Below are 24855 nucleotides of genomic sequence, written 5' to 3'. Positions count from 1 at the left end.
AAGAAAGAGAAACCATCTATTGAATTATACAGCCAATCTCTGCTCTTTTTTCTATTTTTTTTAAATATTCCAATCTCTTCTTTTAAAAGAGAACAAGAAGCGAGCCTACTGACAGTGAACCAAAATTTCAAATCTTCAAAATGGTGAACAACATTTTGGGAAAAATTATACCTTTATTATGTGTCACAGAAGATCAAACAAGTTAACAGTATGGCACTGCTCATCACCTCTCACTACTCTATACATCATGATCCAATAACCCAAAATTATCAGATAGACATTTCACAAGTAAATTAAGGGGCAAAGAAAAGGACAACAAGAAACATCTCATACATCTCGTAAAACGTCAAGGAATTGGAACTTGGAGCCTTACCTCTTTCCTTTGCTCCAATTCCTCCTCCTCTTCCTCAGAATCGCATATCTCCTCTCGACTCAAGTCATATATCATCTCATACATCTCGTAAACCGTCAAGGAACGCACCAATTCCTCTCTCACCTCGTCTGGAATTGACAAAAGCAGCGCGCGATGAGGATCCAACGGTAGCCCCAGCGTCAGCTCCGTGGTGCGATCGTCTTTTCCGCAGTCAAAAAAAGTAGCTCCTTCCTCCGCATGATTCGACGAACAGGAACACGACCACGAAGGGAAGAACGAGTACAAACCTTGGCTTCCGCCGACCGATTCGACCACCTCCGATTGAGATTTTCCATTATCATCAGCACACCTTGATCTCTTCATCGGCGGCAGACTAGATTCTTCGAGAAGACGCCTCTTGAGAGTGGCATTCCAACGGTTCTTGACGGCAGTATTGGTGAGGCCTTCAAGAAACCGGGCAATGGGGACCCATTTCTCTTCATAATCCGTGAAAGATTGGCCACCGACAACCGGCGCGAGATCGTTGCAACATCGCACCCCGCAGGACTCGGCCGATCGGCCGGAGAGACCGTGCTTCTTGAGTAGAAGCCGTGGAGCATCCTCCTCCGAGGTCCGTGAATGACAAGGAGAATAGCCGTCCTCCTTCTCCGAGATCCAGGAAGGACAAGGAGCATCGCCGTTCTCCTCCTCTGGGGTCCAGGCCCAAGAAGGACAAGAAGCATCGCCGTCCTCGTCCTCCGGGTTCCAGCTCCAGGAAGGACATGGAGAACACGAGCACGAGGATTCTGCCATGATTCAACTATGCGACCATCCTTCTGTCGTATTATACTATTATATATATAAGATAATTGTAACGGTCTTATCAGAAACTGACTCCAAGTAGGATTCGGAAAATAAAGGAAAATTGCAACAAGCCTCCAACCTTTTGGATCATTATGGTTGGGCGATTTGCACCCTATAGTTTACGTTTTTATACTCTAATCCATTTTATTTTTATTTTAAAATGTTACCCTTTTTTTTAAATATCAAAAGTATATTGCACCAAGTTTAAGAGTATCTCCAGCATTAAATGCACGTAGATCCTATATCATAAATAAAGCAATAATAAAAAATATTGAGTTTTTTTTTTCTAACGCAACCTCTCTACTAAAATTCCTAATTTTGTGGCAAGAAATTATAATTTTCTACCTTTCTAAAACTCCTCATTTTTTTTCGTAATTTTAATAACTTTCTATTTGATGATAAAAAGGTTAAGCACACCTCACTAGGGTCTCATAAGGCTCAATCTTCATCGTTGGCCGGTAAAAGAACTAGGTTTTGCTAAAAAAAAAAAAAAAAAAATTCTTTTTATATCTTATCGTGTTGAAGCAATCCCTAAATAAAATATTGGAACGAGCAGATCAAAGTTTTGATATTTAGTAATTATTGCTATTCAAATATATTAGTTCATAATTTTATTATCACTATGTAGATTGATAAAAAAAAGCAAAACTAGATATTTCTTAGCTTTTCAGGAATAATTTATGTGGATGACTTGTGTCTTTTAAAATATTAGGTATTTAGAAACTATTTGTAGTAATCTACAATAATAGTGGTCAGAATATATTTTTAATGTTTTCATGTGTTTATACTCTATTATTATTTTATGCTAGTAATTTATGAAAGTATTATTTTTGTACATAAGTTAATTTGAAATCTTGTGAGTTTATGATTATTTATATTCTTCTCAATTTATAACAAGGTCTTTAACGTGAGTGTAAAACTATCTTATAGTAATATAACTACTAATTTTTATTGTGTATGGATAAACTACAACTCATTAAATAGTGCCAAACATAGAAAAGATGCAAATTTTATGGTACTTAGATATATTGATAAAATCTATAGATATATTTTTTTTGTAATCCGTAGATATATTAATAGAATTTATAAATATTTGGCTTAATTACACTTTGCCCCACTTACTACTTTGACCGCAGTTAACAAAAGTCATAAAATTACATTTCTATCCCTTTGTAGTTAGATGGAATTATTATGATTTATTAGATAAAAATTATATTACATATTTACCCTCACTTATCACTGATTGGACAACTCTGCCTTACACGGTCACATCGCCCACATTGCCAACATCGTCAGATTTGAGAGAGTAAAAACGAGAGAATGAGAGAAGAGAGAAATTACCCTTCTTCTTCCCTTCTCATCTCGTCTTCTTCTCTTCTTCTTCCCTTTGTTCTTCCCCTCTTCTTCCTCTTTAATCTGTCACTCCTATCCCTTAGAACTCTTTCCTCTCAAGGATGTCAAAACACTCAAGCATCGGAGAAAACACAGAACGTCAAATATCAGAGGAGATCAAACATATCAAAGAGTTTGTAAGGTTTGTCCACTTAAAATTTCTGCTTTTATAAAGTGTATACTTTTCTAGAGATATATTGTAATATCAATATCTTGGTCCCCACCCCAAATTTGGGGTTTTTCAAGAGCTTAGTGAATATTTTGTACTTCACCCATCTTTGTTCGCTCTTCTTTTCAAGCATGTGGTCCCTCTAATCATAGTTTGCACTTTATAAGCACTTTAAGATTGTTTGTCTATATGTAATTTATAAGCATATAGATAAATATTCTAATATATATTTTATTATAAATGCAAATTGTAGACTGATGCAAAAAGTACAGCAAACGTGAGCCCAATCAAAAGAGTAAACTTAGTCAATGAGTTAAGTACAGAAATGCCTACTAGTACTGTTGAAGAAATTAGTAGACATAACAAATCTGACTGTGTTTCAATGCCTACAAGTATTGTTGAAGAAAATAAAAACACTCCAAATGAATTATCTAACCATATATCAATACCTATTGGCAATGTTGAAGCAAATATTCCAAATGAATTATCTGATCATAGTGAAGTTGAGTATGATTTTGTTATGTCTATGTATTCATATGGAGATGAAGATGGAAGTGATAGTGATAGTGATATTAGAATTAATAGTGACAACAATGAGAGCAGTGACAGTACTTTTGAAATTGATATAGGTGAATCTTTCCATCCAAGAACTAATACTGATGAAAGTGATGATAGTAGTGATGAGTTGAATGAACTTAATTATTCAGAATTTAATCACAAAAAGTATATGACTAAACCTGTGCTAAAGCTTGGGACAATATTTCCTAATGCACACTCATTTAGAGACTTATTGAAAGAGTTTTACATTAAAAAAGGATACAAATTTAAATACATTAGAAATGAGCCTTCTAGGATCACTGTTGAATGCAAGAAGAGCTGTGGGTTTATACTGCATACTTCTCCATTGACTGGCACAAATTCTTTCCAGATTAAGAGTCTCAAAGAACCTCATAAATGTGGAAGAGTTTATAGTAACAAGGTAGCCAACTCTACTTGGTTGGCCTAAAACTATATAGATCATTTAGTTGATAATCTTAATTAGAAAGTAAAATCGATGAAAAGAACAATTAGAAGAGATTGGATGCTTAATGCATAAAGGATGCAAGTGTATAGGACTAAAAGAAAATCTATTGATGAACTAAAAGGTGACCAGAAGTAGCAATACACTAGATTATGGGACTATTATGAGGTTACTATAAGACAAAATCTAGGAAGTACAATTATGTTGTATGTAGAGAGGCCAACTCTGAGTACTGCACCAAGATTCCAAAGATTTTTTGTTATGTATGATGCACAAATTAAAGGTTTCCTTGAAGGTTGTAGACCTATAATTGGATTGGATGCATATCATCTAAAATGATCCTTTGGAGGTCAATTAATACATGCTGTTTTAAGAGATGGGAATAATCAAAGCTGCCCATTGGGCAGCTGCTATTGTAGAAGCAGAGCACAAAAATAGCTGGACTTGGTTTTTGGAGATTTTGATATTAGTCATTGGAAAACCTGAAGACAAATGATGGACATTTATTTCAGACAGACAAAAGGTATAATTTGATTATATATTTATTTATGTTTATATATTTGTTTATGTATTTTGTTTCAATTATGCATATTAATAGCTTTACTAACTTTTGCAATGAGGTTGAATGCTAGGGCCTTGTTCAAACTTTTGAGCTATTAATGCCGAATGTGGAGCATAGATTTTGTATTAGACATATGTGTGCCAACTTTAGCAAATTGTTTGAGGGAAAAGAATATAAAGATTTCATAAGGGCTGCTGCCTCAGCTTATACACTACAGGATTTTGACGCTGCAATGGAGGGATTGAAGAAATTGAACAAAGAAGCTCATGAGTGATTATTGAGGGAACCACTAAGTTGCTAGGCTAGGTATATGTTTAGTCATAGATCAAAATGTGACAATATTGTGAATAATATAAGTGAGGCATTCAATGTATACATAAAAGATGCGAGAGATAAACCTATAGTTATCATGATAGAAATGATTCGAAGACAACTTATGACAAGATACCAAGAGAAGCTACAAGTTGGAAGTACTTTTAAGAGTAGTCTTTGTGCTAATATTCAAAAGAAATTAGAGAGAAAGAAACATGAGGCAAAATTTAATTGAACCATTATATGCCGGTAGAAGAATTTTTGAGATAAAATTAACGTATAAGACTTTCATTGTTGACTTAGGCCAAGAAACATGCTCTTGTAGAATATGGGACTTGACAGGAATACCATGTGAGCATGCAATTGCACATATTTGCCGATAAATGTCAACCTAAAGAATTTGTCAACGAGTTTAATCATACTTTAACTTACTTGAAGGCTTACAACCAAATTATTTATCTAATACCAGACCAAGCTTCATGGGTACACACAAATTATGATCCTATAGTGCCTCCTCCTTCGAGAAGGCAGCCTGAAAGACCTAAGAAGGCTAAAAGAAAAGGGGAAGATGAGCCTAAAAATCAATATCAAGTGAGAAAACATCATACATCCCTTACATGTAAAAATTATAAACAATATAGTCATAATGTAAGAAATTGTAGAAATTCAAGTAATCAAGTATTTGAAATTAACCATAGAAGGGAGAAATTGCCAATGAAGGTATTAAAATTTTTAGCATTTTACTCCTTCACATAGAAGGGAAAATTTTAGCATTTTACTCTTTCACATTTTTACTCTAATATTTTTAGATTTTTTAATGTCATATTTTAATGTAGCCTTCAAGAAATGCAACACACGACAGTAATGTTCAGAATATTAGAACTAGAACTCCATAGTAGGTTTTGGATCGTGTCAGTACATTTATTTCAACTAAATGCATGTCAAGTAAATTTATTATAATATTCAAAGCCTTCAAGAAATGTAACACTAGAGACCAATGTTTAGAAAAATAGGCTTAGAACTTCACAGCAGATTTTAATTATTCTATCTTTGGAGTTTTAATTAAATATTCTAAAATTCAATGTTCAGTAGTGAATTCACTCTAATATTCAAAATTTTTTTACATGTAGGTGTCATAAAGCAATGTTAGTCAAACAAGGGTAATTGGAACTCAAGCACTTGGAATTTAAGAATCTAATTTTAATTAGTTATAAACATAAAATATTACAATGGACTGTACACATTTTGAGAGGAAATAAAATATTATGATGGACTATATACATTTTAGGTGAAAATGGAGTATTATGATATAATTATTTTGTCTAAGGTTGAAAAATTATCAAATGTGATGTAATTATTTTGTTCAAAGTATGAAACATTATAAGCAATGTCATATTCGGTAATGCATTTTGAATTATTTAGATATTTGTACTATTTAGATGGTAAGGAATATTATTCAAATTAGATGTTTTTACTATTTAGATATTATCACGATTTATGCTCCATATTCAGTTTATAAAATTTATACTGGTTCCATGGGCATTGAAAAAAAAAATTCATTATTTAGATGTTGTCATGATTTTTGTATTCAAATGAAATATTTTATTAAATGACATATTTGCAATTAATGGTGACATTGGTGCTGCAAAACTATCAATCCTGACATTCATTAGATGTTTTAACTACATTTAGAAGTAATTATATTAATTGATAGGCTGCTTACTTATCCAAACTAGAATACATATTATGACTACCACAAAGCAAAAAAGAAATCTACACCTTTTCCTTCTTCTGGACTACAAAACAAACTGGATCAACAACTCTTCATTCCTTTTTCTCAACTCTTTGTTGGCTCCTTCCGTGGTAAATAATTTCTTTTTAATCTCCACAATTTCTAATTCTAGCTTGTCAATCCTCTCTACATTTTGGCCAAAATCCATGACTCTAGGAGATACGGAAGGATCAATCCAAGAAAAGAAACCACAAGAGTTCTTTCTACACATACAACAAATCTGAAATTTGATTAGAAAAAAATGTAATAGGATATGCAACCATCTATCATTTATCTTGAAGCGCATGCAATCCAAAAATCTCCTCCCTAGTTTGTTCTCGGTGTGGGAGGTCCTAATAATAACCCTTAATCTACAATAATAGAAGGCATCTTCAAGAGAAGAGTATTTGGTGTTGCTTCTACTTGTGCTATAGAAGCCAAGTTGTTGGGAAGATGTAGAAAAATAGGGTAAAGAAACTTAGGGCTTGGGAAAGGAAATGGGCTGGGATAAAAGAGTGGAAGCCATTAGTACTTCATCCAAGGAAGGAGATAAGGGTAACATTATCTAAAATATATTCTTTTGACCAACATGAGCATAATTTCGTCTATACGTAAGAAATCTACTGTTCATGTGCTTGTCACATGAGTTTTAACTCATGGAATGCTAACAGATGGATTTAGTTATAGTATTTCAAAATGTAATTAAGCCATATTATTTTTGTAGTCCATAAATATTCATATTCATAATTCATAATTACTCATAAATTTTTACATGTACAACAGGTAAACAACTCAATGCAGATTATATTACTAGATGTTTATTACCCTTTCAAAGAATCTTCAGTTAGTCATAAAATGGCACACTAGTGACATTCTCACAAGATTATATAATATATTTCATACAAAAACTATAGTAAAATTAATTATTATACAAAAACTATAGTAAAATTATAATTAATTAGAGTCAAAAGAAGAAAATGACTATCAAGACAATTACCCTACCTATAGCTATCATGCCAACCAAACGTATCACTTGATAGCTCTTCTACAAAGAAATAGTACTAGAGGAATCAACCACATACCTGATTTATTGTAATGAAATTGTATTTAGAACAATTTAAAGTTTAGAGTATGTAGAACAATGAAATTTTATTTTAACGTACAACACTTATATTTGAAATGAAGTTTAATATGCATTTCTTTGTATACAGCAATGGAATATTTTGATATAACAACTTATATAATTTATAGACATTATTTTCTAAAATATTTGTATATAATAACAAAGTATTTTGACATACAATCTATATAATTCTATAATTAATATATTTGGATTCCATATATACTGATTCTAGATTTTATAGATGCTAGCTCTGAATTTTGTAGTTACTAATTATTGATTCTGTACAAGAATAATAGAGTGCAAAATTTGACATAAGTTTAACATATGAACTCGTATATTAGTAGGTCAAGTGTATACCTAAGTAACAAAATAATATAAGGAAATGTGTAACATTTTCAGACTTTATTATTTTTTTTGGATTCTCCTGATATGAAGTAGAGACATTCTTTACTTTTATTTCAATTAGCATAAGAGCATAAATTAGATTTACATTTTTTTCAATTAGTATCTTCAAATTCCATATATATTAATTCTAAATTATGTTTATACCAACTCCAAATTTCATAGTACGAACTTCAGATTTTATTATTATAAATCCACCTATCCTCAATGGTGGCGGCACCCATGGGGAAAGTAGATATCTCGTAAGCCAGGTCTGTACTCGCTTCCCTGCATAGTCTCTTTATGGTCCAGTGTTGATTGCCAATGATGTCCGCCACCTTCAGATTTTTGTCCATTAATGACTCTGTGAGAACCCTGGTCTGTCTGCTCCATGGAACCTCGTGAGTCTAGGGGTCATAGGCTACTCTCGTGGACCTGCCATTACCAACTAGAATGCGGTAGCCCATCTTTAGTTGGTTTGTCGTGCAGCTTAAAGCTTGCCACACCCAAGATGCGTTGGCAGGGCACTTAGTTTCCCAAGGGTGCAGTCTTCCATACTTAGCATCTAGGAGCTTAACCCATGGAACCTGCTCTTTGTTAAGGACCTTGAATACTAGCTTGCCGAGTTGGGCGGTTCTTGCATCTCTAAGTCTTCTAACCCCGAGGCCACCTTGCCGTTATGCAGTTGTGACCATTTCCTAGTTTAGAAGGTGTAGCCCGTGGCCGGCACTGCTTTCCCAAAGGAAGGCACGAGCTTTTTTTGTCATCTCATCAAGAACTGCATCCGGCAGCCAGGTACTTCCCAACCAATATGCCGGAATCGACATCACCGTTGCATTGATCAAGGTTAACTTGCCAGCTTGAGAGAGGAGCTTCCTTTTCCAACTTGCTAGTCTCTTGTCGATGCGGTCCACCATCGCTTGGTGCTCCTTAAACTTCACCCTGTTACCCGAGATTAGCACCCCTAGGTATTTAAATGGCATGGCTGCCACCTTCAACCCGAGCCTCTCGCTTAATTGCTTACTAGCATCCACGTTGATCCGAGCTGGCAGGTATAGCTCCGACTTGCCAAAATTAACTCTTTGATTAGTGATCTTCCCATAGTGGCTTAGGCTGTCCAAAATGCACTAGGCGTTCTCGATTGAGGCCTCAGTCATTATGAGAAGGTCGTCTGCGTACAGTAGGTGTGACAGCTGAACATCGCCCACCCTATATCCCTGCAGTCGCCCTCTGTCCACCTTCTCGTTAAGAATCCCCATCAATATTTAAGTAACCAATATGAAGAGGTAGGGGGATAGTGGGTCCCCTTGCCGAAGTCCACTGTGTGGTACTATCCAGTTTTTGGGCTCCCGTTAATGAGCAAGGCAAAGCGAGGGGAAGAAATGCAAGCAAGCACCTAATCACACCACTACAGCGGAAAGCCCATTTGCTGGAGCCTATTACCACCGGCCAACTGACCTGGTCATATGCCTTCTCCATGTCCATCTTTATCATCATGGTAGCCTATCTACCTTTGTCAGTCATCATAGAATGAGCAACCTCTTGCGCCACTAAAGTGTTGTCACTAATGCTTCTTCCGGCCACGAAAGCCGCTTGTTCTGGTCATATGAGCTTGGGTAGAATAGGCTTGAGTCGGCTGATTAGGACCTTGGCAATGATCTTGTATACGACATTGCACAAGGCAATAGGTCTGTAGTCAGCCACCACGGTGGAGTGATCTTTCTTGGGTATTAATGTTATGAAGGTTTTCTCCCCACGATCGTGGCATAGTTGAGGAGGTGAAAAAATGACCAATGGCCTGACTTAGGCTATCCCCTATGGTGTCCCAATACTTGATGTAGACTTTCACCTGCATCCCATCCGGGCCCGGCGCCTTGCCTCTCGGAAGTCTCCACAAAGCCTCCTTGATTTCCTCCGGCGTCACTAGCCTTACCAGCTTTTTTGCTTCTTCTACCGAGATGCTCGAAAGTGTGGGTCACTCTTGTCTAATGTGGCTGTGATCTTCCAAAGGGCCCCATAGCCCTTGGTAAAAAGATGTGAAAGCATGACTAACTTCAACAGGGTCTTGAATCCATCTCTCGTCGTCACCCATTATTCCGAGAATCTGGTTGTGTTGTTTATGAAAGTAGCGGAGATGTGGAAGAATTTTGAATTGCGATCTCCTTCGGTCACCCCCACTTGTGGCGAGAGCGCTGCAACCACTTAATGTTAAGCTGACGGTTGAGTGCGGCTTGTCAGTTGTAGTAGCTTCTTAACTACTGGAGTCCCTCCTCGATCAGCTGCCCATTGGCGTCAAGCTCTTCTAGGTCTGCAAGTTGCATGTCGGTGGCTTTTAGCCTTTGCTCCACACAACCTAATACCTCTCAGCTCCACTTCCGTAGGTTTCGACGAAGGTCGCTAATGTGGTGCATGAAAGCATGCATTGGGTTGCCCCTAGCCAAACTCGTCCAAGTGTCCTCGACGATTTTTTGGCACTCCTCATACTCCATCCAGTAAAGTTCAAATGTAAATGGCCTTCTCACCTTAGCGTCGGACAGCGGAACGTTAAGGAGGAGCGACGTGTGAGCCGAGGCAGCTTGGTCCAGGTGCTGAACTTTGCACGTCGAGTTGGCTCTCAGCCACTCGGTGTTCCCAACTGCTCGATCAAGGCGAAGCCGAATGCAGCGATCTCCTGCTTGGTTGTTGCACCAAATGTAAGGAATCCCTTCATACCCCAAGTTGCACAGTCCTGAGTCATCCACAAACCTCGCAAAGGCCTTACACTTTGGCCCGAGTTCGACCCCTCCACTACATCTCTTCTCTTGTGGAGATAGAAAGGCATTGAAATCTTCTGTCAAGACCCACGGGCTGTTAATCGTAGCCATAGATGTTAGCTCCTCCCATAGCTCTTTCTGAGCTTCAAGGTGGTTGCTAGCGTAAACCATTGACCGGATCCAAGTTGGCCTTGACAATAAGGTGATGGTGAGGTGAGCAGCATATCTAGAGGTTGCTGCCACTTCCACCTATCCGAGCTCCTTCTTCTAGAGAACAAGGATCCCTCTTGACCTGCTCTGAGTCGGGATAGCAAACCAAGCCCAGTAGCGTCCGAGAGTCTTTGTCACTTGATCTGCTTCGTCCCAACTTGCATGTGTCTCAAGCAGGGCTAGCATATCCAACTAGAATTCTTTTATCATAACTCTACATCGATCTAGTGCCTCTTGCTTGCGAGCATCCCTACAATTCCACACTATGGCTTTAAACATTAAAAACCAGTAGGGTGGGGGTAAAACGACCATTTAGTGGGTCCGTCCTCTTTTGGAGGCAGGCATTTCCTTACTTCCTCTAGTGGGTTCTTTGCTTGGACATTTCAGATCCATGGCTTCATATTCTAGCGCAACAATTTCATTGTACTCCACCAAAGCCAGCTGCATCAGTTCCTCTTCCACTTCCATGGTCTCCTTCGTTGCATCCCGCTTCGCCAGGAGTAGTCTTTGTTTGACCTTCTCCGTCGTTTCCTCGTGCTTGTTCGGCGGGCTCTTCTCCTTAGCTGTGGTAGGTGCATAGCAAGTGGTGGCTATCCCATTTTGCATAACATGCACAAGATAGGCTCCAGTGGTCCCTTCTAGGGCTTCTTGGCTTCTTGCTATTTTAACGTAAGTAGAGCGGTTAGCTCGGTGGTTACTGATACCCAGCAACACAGTTATCCCTTGTATCACAGCATGTTGCTTGTGCTCGTGGCGCCCTTTTGGTGGATTTTTGTTGGTGTCCTCCTGCTGCCCTTTCTCTTGGCATATTAATTATTCCTACAATGTATCGCCCACACATTCCTCCATCCGATCATCATTCGACATCCCACCGTTGGATTGTCCCATGTACGTGGGCCCTTCGTCCAGCTCTCTTAGCACCTTATCCCTAGGACTGATTGGCGGTTGTATCGATGTAGCCTACGTATCCGCCCCCTTTCTAGAATTCTTCTCTGCAACCTTTTTGTGGTTCTCCTCATGCTCTCTTTTTGCAGGGGGAGAATGCGCTCGACGTAGGTTGGCTTGCTTCGTGAAGCTTCTTCCCTCTGGCCTCCTATTTGATGTGTCTTGGTGGTGATCTTTCCCGTTTTGGTCAAAGATCTTCTTTTTGTCCTTTGCTTTTTGACCCCTCTGATATAAGTTTCGGTTCAGCTTGTTAGTGGCCCCGCCTCCTCAGGTATGGTTAGTCCCTAGCCTCTCCTAGTATCTGTGTTGGTTCGGTTGAGCCAGCTAGCTCCTTGAGCTCTCAGGGTTGCCTGCCTCCTTGGCTTTCTTTGAACTATGCACCATGGTCCATAGTATGAGGTTTCCTCCTCCTGGGATGGTCTAGGCCTCGGCACTTTGGGAGCTCTCACTCCTTCTCCTTCCTTGGCTCCAGGCTCCCCTTCGTCACTAGCTTGAGGAGTAAACCCACATTCTTCCACCTTGTGCCCTATCTTGCCACACATGAAACAGAATTTTGGGATACTTTCATACATAACTGTTTAGTCCACTTGCTCTTCCTTTGGCCCAAGCCAGATTGTCGTTTTCAATGACTCACTGAGGTCCACCTCTATGCACACCTGAGTAAATCTACTTATGGTGTGATCAAAGGTGGTCTCATCCACTCTCAATGGTCTGCCAAAGAATGTTGCAACAGGGATAAGGGCTTTGAGCTCCCAATATTATTGTGGTAGGTTATAGAGCTGGATCCATACAGGCGCTGTAGTGAATGCTTCTAGAGATGGCCAAAAATTGTTGCGCCAGGGTATCAGGTTGAGAAGCTGTCCTTGGATCGTCCACAGCCCGTTGGTCAGGACATGGCTTAGGTCTTCCTCCTTCTCGAACCTAAATACATAGTATCCCTCGGCCATGTTCGAGACTAAGAACCCACCTATTGCAACTCAGAGCCTGGCCAGCAAAGCATTCAGTCGGAAGAGCAGTATGCCTTTCCCTAGGAATCTTCCAAACAGTGAGAGTTTCCATCGTGCGTGACATTTCTCAAGGATTTCCGGTTCGATCACAACACTGTCCACCAACTGGCTTCTCAGCTTTGCTAGAATCTTCGCCGGGATGCTTCCTGAGTGGGTTGTTGCTCTCTTCCTGCCAGCCGCTATAGAGGCCCAAGTCCTAGCAGGACCTTATTGTTCTTCCTTGCCTGTGTCCGGCTGCTCCAGCTCCGATACCTTCGAGGATGACGCCCATCTTTGGTGTATGTCCTCCCCTCCCGTCGGCGCTGGGGGAGCCTCCATCCTTCATCTTTGAGCTCACAAACTTGACGTCCCATCGCCACGTTTGACAGTCGCGTTGGAGGAGATGAGATGCGTATTGTACCGAACTCAGGGATGTGCTGCTCCGTCGGTTGTAACTTATGAAGGGATCTGTAAACAATCTAACTAACAGATTCTCCTAAATTCTGGATATATTGTTGCTTTTGGAGAGAGGTTTCTAACGAATCCAAGATTACAAGATTTGGACGGTTAAATCTCAAGATATTGACCAAATAGTGGTCTAAGGTCAATTAGATCCTAGCTTGATAATAACCTTTCAATGACTAGATAGATGCTAGGTTTATTTCTTAGTTTCTCGTCATACTAATAAGTTTTTTAGCTAGTATAACATGCCAGTGCAAATTATGCCTACATAAGATGTAAACATAGTTCATGTAACAAAAGAATAATAAGCTACAGCTCCCTCCACTTTCCACCTCCGGGCTTGGGATCGGCATCGGCAATGTTAAACTGCAAAAAAACAAACCACCAAAAATCTGAAAACTGACATACAACACAATGTCGAAGGCAAAGCAAATAGGCTTACAACTGAAGATGAAGATAAATATTGCTAACAACTAAAGATGAAGATAAATAAGCCAATGACAATTGTTGACAAAGCAAAATAGCCCAATAACCATGTCATATGGCAAACTAGAGGTCTCACAAAAAAGGTAGTTCTAAAAATTCGCTGATATATTTCTGGCCAGTTTTCCCACCAAAATTTCAAATCGCTGTATCTGGGCGACCATAGAATAATTTTTACATAACTTCATAGCTGATCTGGCAAACCAAAAATTAGAAGCAAATGCCAAGAAGAAACAAAATGGTAAGTAGGTAAAATCTTCAAGAAAGAAAAAAATTTCGTGAAAATATGAAAGGATAAAATAGTAGGATGTTCAGAAGAATCTAGATTAGCAACTCAAATTCTAGTTTCATTCTTTTCAAACCATCCAAACAGTGGAAGAAAAGTTTCTTTTCTGTGAGAAATATACGGTGCAAGAAAAGTTTCACCATCAAAATAAAGGTCTTTAGAGAATTAATGCTAGCTTGTAACATCTAAAAGAAGTACCACTTAGGACACTTCGCACATTCATCCGAATAGGGAGAAAAAAAGAAAGAAAATGAGAGAAAAGAAAGGGTTGCAGAGTAATTTTCACAAAATCCAATATCCTAAATTATAATATGAGATAAAAGTAACTTTCACCGGAAGAAAAAAAGAATACAATGACAGGATACAGTCCATACGTCTACTAAATGACAAATCGTTTTCCCATCATGAACAAGCAAAATAATAATTTATCGATCCTGCTTATAAACTTCACTGACAAAATTTATGACAAAATAGAAAGCAGCGGAAAGGAAAAAAATAGAAAAGCTAAACTCTCAAAGTAATCAACATGTATTTGGATATTCCATCTGAAATAATATATCACAGCACAATGGCACTATCTAATCCTTATAGAAGAAAATTTCAATTAAATAATGACTTGAGTGAACGAAAAAATTAAAACTAGATCGTTTGAACTTCCATTTTTCAGATTGCACTCCAAGACCACTTGGTCATTAAAAGAGGCGTAAAAGTGGGGAAAAAAGGATCGGTATTATTAAACATATATCAACTTTGGAACCAAAACATCCACATGATTTCAACTACCTAATAGCCTTGTAAACCTCTCAAGAGTAAAACTTTGGAAAGAAAAAGTTATTTTCAGGGAGAAAATATGAAGAAATCACAAATCAAAAATCATAATAGATAATCATCTTAAATCAATTCTAAACTGTTGAGAAGAATATATAAGCACCCTCGCTCTACATTAAAAGTCAGTGTAGATAAGTATAATGAATAAATTTTATTTGGGTAAACTAAGAACTAGACTCCTAGCAGTAACCTCATATGACAACTCTCTTGAGACTGAAGCTGAAAACACAACTCAATGTAAACGAGTTCAGAACACAGATATTACCTACTAGTATTATATACACAAAAATAGAAACACACATACTATCATGCAGATTACCTAGAATACCAATACGCTATTGGTAGAGAATAGAGATAGGCTTGTCAAGCATGAAATTTATTAAATTCTTAAATAAAAGAAAATAACCTATCAATTTTGATATTTGAAGATCGACTTCGCAAGTATTCAGTATTTCAAATTAAAGAAGTTGTTTGCTTGAAACTTCACCCTGATCTTTAATATTTAATAATGCTCTTATAATTAATTTAAGTAAGTATAAGTACTTTTCAGCCTAGTCATAGACCTATCAAAGAAGAGTTCTTTCCATCTGTTAAACAACGACTGACAACTTTTAACTATAGAATCTGCTATATAGAAGTTTGCCATATTAGAAAAACATTCAAAATACAAACTAAAACAAACTAAGTCTGTCTCCAGAACAATGGACCCCATTAAAACACCAAATAAAGGAATTTTAAAAATGAAAACTAAGCCATGTCAATCAACACATAGCCCTTTCCAATTTGCTACATCAGGAGTAACAAAGACAATAGACTGCATGTCAAACGGGAAATAGATAAGCTAGCAAATCAGAATCAGCTTTAAAAGTGAACTCACCCCACCTCCACCGAACAAATTATGTCAATCCCGACAATTCAACATCTTATCCAGTAGAAAAAAAATCTGGTAGAATATGATTTTTAATAGATTCGCCTTAAGTAAAAACAAGAAAAAATTAAACCAAACTGCAATGACTAAAATTAGAAACCTAAAGTACACAACTTCGCGAGACTAATTATCCCTCAAATACTGAGGAGACAAAAGCACTAAACAAACCCTGGAGTGTTAACATAAATTTTGGAGTAGATTAACATCAAGAAGATAACATTCAGCCAAATTGCAATGACCAATTAAACTAGAACCATCAAGTACTCAATTTCACAAGACTAATACTCCCTCGGATACTGCAAAGACCAGCAATAAGGGTAACCAGGAAATAGATAAACCCCACCAAAACCATTCACAGGTAAATATTAGAAAAATACAACAAATAAGAGCAAATAAAAATAGTGACCATATAACACAATTTAACACAAGAAGTAACACCACAAGTGAGTTGGAAACAACAAAATAACGTTTCAAAAATGGTGTGCAACATATAACTCGAAGATATGCACGAAATAAATTTTAAATAAAGAACAAAGGGCATGTTACAATTCGTAAATTGACTCAAAAATAATTACTAGATACAAATCAATAACAAACATGAACTACCAAGATTATATGCCAAATTCCAGCAAACCTATGCCTCCATATATGAGAACCAACAATCCATATGCATAACTATGGGGCCAAAAAAGAATAATAATAAGTTGAACAACTCTTATACATAAAACATAATTACATAAATACAAAATATGAGAACAAATATCACGCTAAATTGGAGGCTCGAATTACTTAGACAATCCCTTATACAATAAATAAAAAACTGATTAGTAAGAGCTTATTGCAAATGTTAGGAAACATAGGAAACTTACAAAGAGTTTCTTGGTTAGCCATCTTGGTGGGGACACCACTTTTCGTCACGTTTATTCTTGTAAGCACAAAAGGGCTGCACCCGTGACTCTTTAGCTTCACGAGGGTTGTGACTAGTCACTCTCTAGGGCTATTTTTCATCTTTTGTCTTCTAGTCACCTTTTGGGGCTATTTTCCTCTTGTCTTTTACTTTCTAGGGCTATTTGGTCTATATAAAGGCTTGTAATCATCTTTTATGGGTTAATGAATATTTTGAGAGCTTTTGCCTATTGAGTGTTTGTTGGTGGATTCCAACGTCAGTGGATTCCAACACCCCGATTGGTGAATTCCACGGGTTTGATTATTTCTCCATACTTTTTCTTCTCAACTCTACAATCAAGACGTTGTTCTATATCAGCTTTGGTATCAGAGCAAATCGTTTCCTAGTTTATGGACGCTCCACCGCATGGATTCTACGCAGCGCCTCATCTTTTCTTCGTCAGATCAATCGCTCCACGAATACCAGATCGCTATGAGATCGGTTGCCCGATAATATTAGGATCCGGATCCAAGTTACACGAGAAGACCACCATCAAGGAGGAAAATAATAAGCCATTACCATGACCAAATCTCCACACAAGGAGATAATCACAAGTAAGCTTTATTCAATACATTCTTTCCCTGTTTTAGATTAAAAAATAAAAAGCTCTCTGAAAAAAAAAGAGAGAGGAAAAAGAAAAAGAAAAAGAATGAGCTCTCTAAAAAAAAAAGAGAAAAAAAAAGAAAGAGCTCTTTGAAAAAGAAAAAGATAGAGAAAAGAAAATTCCGAAATTCAGTTTATTTGTTTATCTTTATCTTTAATTTTGAATTTCGAAAATTTCGAAATTAATTTTAGAAGATTTTTTTTTCTTCTTTTTCTTATTTACCTTTTCTTAATTTTAGGAAACTAGTTTCTATAATTTTGGAATTAATTTCCATAATTTTGGGGATTAGTTTCCAAAATTTTAGGGATTAGTTTCCAAAATTTTAGGAATTAGTTTTCATAACTTTAGGAATTAGTTTCCATAATTTTAAGGATTAGTTTCCATAATTTTTGAAAATTAGTTCCCCTAATTTTAGGATAAATACCTATCTTATCTACTTTCCTAACTTAATCCCAACCAACCCAAAACCAAAACCCATTAACCCACTAGCCTAAACCTCTCCTCATTCCTGAAAAACCCCTAGACACACGTATGCATCTAACCTCTAGGCAATGATATTTCTCGTTCGCTTAAGTAAAAGTCGGAAGAAATATTAAAAACGAAAGTAGAGATGAACACCAAGATTTTAACGTGGAAAACCCAAACGGGAAAAAACCACGGATCCAAACTCGGATCAAAACCAATCACTATGATAGTAGCAGTTACAAGACTGACTCACAAAACAACCCGTCGATCCAAACGACTTTGTTCCTCTCAGTCTTGATCGCTAGAACTCACGATTCACTGCTTCTTGTGATTGAAGTCCAATCTCAGTAGCCCTCGAGATTAATCTTTCGTCTAGATAGCCCTTAAAACGAAAGATTAAAATTTGTAGATGCGAAGGGTCTTGTTTGTCGAAGAACCGATGTAGCCTCCAAAAAGTCTCCTTGAATAATCTTCTTCAACTGTCCTAGATTAGGGCAACACTATCCTTATATATGATCTCCAAGAAAGAGTCAAATCCAAGTCATATTCGTACTAACGAAAATCCAATAAATTGCAAACTTCATAGGTGCGTTCGAACGCGGCGCGAGTGCATTCGAACGGCCTGACTTAATCTCAGGTGCGTTTGAACGGGCCCAAGTGCGTTCGAACGCGACAGCTTGAATTCTTCAGGTTGCGTTCGAACGCGTTTGTGAACGCTGCTCTCGGTCTGTGTGAACGCAGTACCCGCGTTCGAACACGTTTGTGAACGCGGCTCTCTGTTTGTGTGAACGCAGTGCCCGCGTTCGAACGCGTTTGTGAACGCGGCTCTCTGTCTGTGTGAACGTAGTACCCGCGTTCGAACGCGTTTGTGAACGCGGCTCTCTGTCTGTGTGAACGCAGATTTCGCATTCGAACGCGTTTGTGAACGCGGTGAAAACGCGACGGCTTTTCTCCAATGATCTTGCAATTCTTCACACCAGTGATATTCTAGACTTGTGTAAAGCTCATATACATGAAAAAAATACACTTAGAATATTTTGTACAAAATTGCCAATAAATAAAAAACCTAACAATCTCCCCCTTTGGCAATTTGTGACAAAACACCTAGGTTACAAGATATTACAATGACTTCAAACTGAGCAATCAACAAGTTTAGAATATTTTGCACATCAATCCCTGCAAGGAAACATATACCAATCTAAGATCAAGTGAAAATAACTTGAAAATAAAAAAAAATCAAAACACAAGTTATCACAAGAGCAAAAATTTAAACAGACAAAGATTAAACACACGTTATCACAATTACTTCAAGTTAAGTTCAAATGCCAACGACACTAAGACAAAGCAAAGTTCAACCATCAAGTAAACTCCACTAAACTCCCCTATGCCCATACTCCCCTTACACACCTAGACACCTAAACACTGAGACACTCTCCTCCTTTTTGGCACAAATGCCAAAGACTAGGAACTCGGAGGAAACTGACGATGAAGAATCGTCAACACGGAATCAAGTACAGTTCCCTGACGGACTTGCTTAGTACGTAAATCATTCACCGCTGAATGGAGATCCTGCACTTGAGTACTAAGTTGATCGAACCGGTCCGAGTACTGTGGTAACTCCCCCTTAGTGGGAGATGACTCATCGACAGAGCTATCATCAGAACTGTCGAGATGCGATGACCGACCAGCGGCGGAAGAGGATGGTTTGAGAGGAGATGTCTGGTCGTGAGCTTGACTCCGCTTTAGAGTAATCCGATCCAATGGTTTCTGCGAAGTAAGAGAAGGTTCCGAAGCATCTACTCGCACCCCACTCTGAGTGCACAAATTTGTAAGAAAAATGCCAAAAGGTAATCCCTCACGAGGTGCTTCTTTCTGTGCAGCTGAGAGAATCGAATCATAGATCACTGCAGCTAAGTCAATAGAGACTCCCGATAACATAGCATGAAGAAGGATTGCACGATCCAGACTAATGTTGGAATGTCGAGTCTTGGGGTGACATTGTACAGACAAAAGAGGTGAAGCATGCGAGCCACAGATGTCAGCCTTGCATGCGGCATCATGTTACCTTTCCAACGTTCCCCTTTGATCAGGACTGTACCGGCATATTCATTTACATCAGGGAGTGGAGCAGACGTCGGATACTGAAACTCACCATCAGGCAGACTCAGTTCAGCACGAATAACATCGAAATCCAGGTATATAGATACACCACGAACAGTAGAACATATACAGTGATCAAAAATCGTGGCATTACTAAAGAATTCTCGAACAACTTCCACATAAGCAGTCCCGCTCATCCGACACACTGATAACCATTCTCGTTCAGTAAAGATCTGTTCAATCTCCAACTCAGAAAAATCAGATATGACCACGGGTCTTTCACAGATAACAGGACGGATGCCAAAATTATGCTTGTAACGACCCGCAACCGTTGTTGAAGAAAACTTGGGAGCCGAGGATGGCGATGAAGGCGGCCTTGGTTTCTTGGTCACTGTCGTTTTCTTAGGCATTCTTGAAAAGAAAACACGTTTCAATATTCAACACATGCCGAGAGCAACCAAAAAATAGCAAGAATTCGAAAAAAAATGGTAGAAACCATGAAGCCCCAAAAGGAAAAACATCTTGCACTTGAAAAACACCAAGATATCACGTTCAATCTCACAAGAACCATCAAGAGTTTAACATTAACGTGATCAAAAGTTGAGAATGCACAAATCACTCAAGATCAAGCATGTTTATTGAATAAAAAAAACTAAGAAAATAAGGGATGATCATACCTTGCAAATGTGAGGAGAAACTCAAAAATTTGGTTGAAGGACACTAGATCCGGAGGAGATCTATCCCCAAAAAGGATTTGAAGTGGAAAATTCGATGAAAAACACCAAGATCTTGAAGATTTGAGAAGGGGAAAATGAAGGGTTTTTAGGGTTTGGAGAATGGAAGATGAAACCCTTGGGTTCAGATGCAATATTTAAAGAACCCACGAGTGCGTTCGAACGCACCAGTCTGCGCGTTCGAACGCGCCGCGTTCGAACTCAAGAATCCTCGTTCGAACGCCCCTTTTTTTTTAAACTAAAAACAAGTTAAAAATCTTTTTGGAGATGCACTTCTAGAATTCCAAAATATATTCAAGACATAGAATATGACAATCAAATGAAATAAGTCATACAAGATCAATCAAATCATCAAAATCATATTATAATCAATTTGAATGCATCACTCAAAATTACATTAATCTTGATTGATCATAACGATATGCATATGCAAGATGAGCATAGAAAACATGAACCAATCTTCTTAAACAAACATTACTATATAAACAATGATGCAACACAGTAGTCAAACCGACTTAGTATAGAAATTTTGCACTTTTTGACTTATTCTCCATAACACAACAGGAATTTTTCCTGTATCCTTTTTTTTTTTTTTTACTGAAACATATATGTGCAATGATGGCTTTCACACATGAGTAGGTAGCCCTTTTCTTGTAGTACAAATCAAACGATGTGCAAGAAGAAATTCACATATATCATTTTTTTTAAATTTGCAAATAATTTACTGAGTCAAACTGGACTCGAAACAAGACGGCTTTCACACTAACTCATTGTAGCCCTTTTCATTGATCTTTTATAAAAATATATTTGATAACTAAGCATAAGGTCAAACTGTACAAATCAAAGTTAATAGAGAGCTATTTGAAAAAAATATTCATGATATCATGCTCACACAAGAATACACATACGTTATGAGGCATTAAAAATTTATTATTATAGAAGTCGAGGGAGTGACAAAATCAAAATTGAAACAATATACTACAAGATGACAAAATTGACTATAATAACTCATAATCAAAAGAAAAATCATATTTTTATGTCAAGAGTATATTATTGAATCTAGGAGTGCATCAATTTTTTTATGATAAAAACTCTCGACAAAAACTGAAACTAAAACAAAAGAAAATTTCAGAGTAAAAGAAAACCTAAAAAAAACAAAACGAAAGAAACTCCCAAACTAAAAAGAACACAAATTCAAATAAAATCAGTCCAAAGCACAAATCCCTAAAGAAGTACGAAGATACTCAAATCTCTGTAAATCCAAGGGTTTTGTAAACAAGTCACCCAACTGTTTCTCCGTTTCAACATGTTCTAGTGCTATTGTTTTGTCTTCAACTAACTCGCGTATAAAATGATGTCGGATATCAATATGTTTTGTACGCGAGTGTTGAACAGAATTTTTTGATATATTAATAGCACTCATGTTGTCACAATAAAGCACCATAGTATCTTGTTCAATGCCATAATCCTTGACCATCTATTTCATCCATAGTAACTGAGAACAATAACTTCCTGCTGCAATGTACTCGGCCTCCGCAGTAGATAAAGATATCGAGTTTTGTTTCTTACTATGCCAAGCAACCAGATTGTTTCCAACATAAAAACATCCACCTGAAGTACTTTTTCTATCATCACATGAACCTGCACAATCAGAATCCGTGTATGCCGATATGATAGCACCCGAGTCATAAGTAAACCAGATACCTAAATCAACTGTGCCACTGACATATTTTATGATACGTTTCATAGCAAACAAATGTGACTCCTTAGGTTCAGACTAAAACCTAGCACACACACCGACACTAAATGCAATGTCAGGTCTACCAGCAGTTAAGTACAAAAGGCTACTAATCATGCTCCTATACACTGTCTGATCAACACTTTTTCCTGACATGTCCTTACCTAGTTTGGTAGTTGTACTCATAGGAGTTCTAGCATGTTTTGCATTTTCTAAACCAAATTTAGTCACAAGATCCTTAGCATACTTGGTTTGAGCGATAAAAATCCCTCTCTCTAATTGAGTAATTTGAAACCCTAAAAAGAACTTCAACTCACCCATCATACTCATCTCAAAATGACTATGCATGAGATCTGCAAACTCCTTAGCTAATAATTGACTCGTCGCCCCGAAGACAATGTCATCCACATATATTTGTGCCACAACTAAACTCTTGTTTTCACGTCTAATGAATAATGTCTTATCCGCTCCCCCTCGAGTGAACCCCGCATCCACTAAAAAGGTGGTCAACTTCTCATACCAAGCTCTTGGAGCTTATTTTAGCCCGTAAAGAGCCTTTTTCAATTTAAAAACATGAGAAGGAAATTTTTGATCTTCGAAACTCTTAGGTTGTTCCACATAAACATCTTCATTCAAGATACCATTCAAGAAAGCACTTTTAACATCCATTTGAAACAATTTAAATTTTAAATGACAAGCAATGGCAAGCAGTATACAAATAGACTCTAATCTACAACAGGAGCAAATGTCTCATCAAAATCTATACCCTCAACCTGAGTGTATCCCTGTGCTACTAGTCTGGCTTTATTTCGAACTATATTGCCATGTTCATCACTCTTATTTTTGTAAATTCATTTTGTTCCAATGACGTTCACATTCTTAGGTCTAGGAACTAAATACTAAACATCATTCCTAGAAAATTGCTCTAATTCCTCATGCATAGCATTAACCCAAGAATCGTCTAACAATGCTTCCTTCACATTTTTAGGTTCAAAAAAAGATGTATAACAAGTAAATGATACCTCACTTTGGATTTGTCATCTTGTCTTAATTGGTTCATTCACGTCTCCGATCACTTGTGACAGTGGATGATTTGATTTCACTCTAGTAGATGGTTCCGGTACGTTGCAGTCATATTTGTCCATTTCAACTTTGTCCTCGTCCATATTCTCAATTTCCAGATCAAGCTCCTTTCCTATTTCTTCGTAATATGTATCTGCAAAAACAGAAATAGAAGTAGCTTTAGTTAAGTCAGTCGAGGATTCATCTATCATAACATTAGCAGATTCCATAACAGTAGAAGTTTCAAGATTAAATACTCTGTAGGCTCTACTATTATTCGAGTACCCCAAGAAGATGCCTTCGCTACTTCTAGTATCAAATTTAGTCCAATATTCTTGATCACGCAAGATATAACATTTACTACCAAAAACTCAAAAATATTTAACACTAGGTTTCTTACCTTTCCAGATTTCATAAGCAGTCATATTTGTACCTGATCTTACATAAACACGATTTATCACATGTACCGCTGTATTGACCGCCTCTGCCCAAAACCTTTGAATAACCTTTTTAGCATGAAGCATAACCCTAGCCATTTCCTACACAACTCGATTTTTTCTTTCAACAATCCCGTTCTGTTGTGGAGTTATAGGAGCTAAAAACTCATGTTGAATACCAAGAGAATCGCAAAATATAGAAAAATTTTCATTTTCAAATTCTCTACCATGATCAGAATGAATCCTAACTAGGGTTGTAGATTTTTTATTCTGCAATTCTAAACATAGTGATTTAAAAACTTCAAAGGTTTCAGACTTCTCACGTAGAAAGGCAACCCAGGTATATCTGGAGTAATCATCGACCATTAAGAATATATAGCGTTTACCTCCAAGACTTTCGGTTTTTGTTGGACCCATCAAGTCCATGTGAACTAATTGTAGCACATGGTCAGTGGTAGCTGTATTTACCTTTTTGTGTGAGATACGAATTTGTTTTCCAATTTCACACGAACCGCACTCTTTTTGACATTTCTTTTATCTTAGGTATTCCTCTTACCACTTCATGTTTGGACAGAGTAAATAATTCCTTGTGATTCACATGTCCAAGACGTTGATGCCAGAGATCTGCAATGTCGAAAAATGCACTGTTACATTTCAGTTTATATGAAGTTCCAACGACATAGCAATTATCAGATGTTCTAGATCCATAACATATAACATTACCATCATGATCTAGAACAGTACAATCATTTTTGGAGAATTTTACCTCATAATCTTCATCACAAAATTGACTGATGCTCAGTAGATTAGCTTTCAAGCCCTTAACATAAAGAACATTTTCGAGACTAGGAATCCCTAGAGTACTTACCTTTCCTTTACCTATTAACTTTGATGAATTACCATCTCCGAATGTCACAGCTCCCTCTTCATGTTTTTCAAGA

At 37.4% G+C, this 24855-nt stretch overlaps 1 protein-coding gene across 1 annotated transcript; it reads right to left on the bottom strand.

Annotated features, from left to right (window-relative positions):
* Nucleotides 1-10310: 10310 nt before the first annotated feature.
* On the bottom strand, nucleotides 10311-10871 carry LOC140758232 (uncharacterized). The gene has a single exon (XM_073094330.1). It carries the CDS (start codon nucleotides 10869-10871, stop codon nucleotides 10311-10313), a length of 561 nt encoding a protein of 186 aa, XP_072950431.1.
* Nucleotides 10872-24855: the final 13984 nt, after the last annotated feature.

This window comes from Typha angustifolia, chromosome 3 (genome assembly GCF_048772165.1).
Source record: "Typha angustifolia cultivar Huaian chromosome 3, ASM4877216v1, whole genome shotgun sequence".
NCBI lineage: Eukaryota > Viridiplantae > Streptophyta > Magnoliopsida > Poales > Typhaceae > Typha > Typha angustifolia.
This window is presented reverse-complemented; position numbering and strand designations above follow the sequence as displayed.

Excerpts from the sequence above, each read along its gene's own strand:
- LOC140758232 (XM_073094330.1), bottom strand. The coding sequence starts at position 10,871 with ATGGTTTACGCTAGCAACCACCTTGAAGCTCAGAAAGAGCTATGGGAG.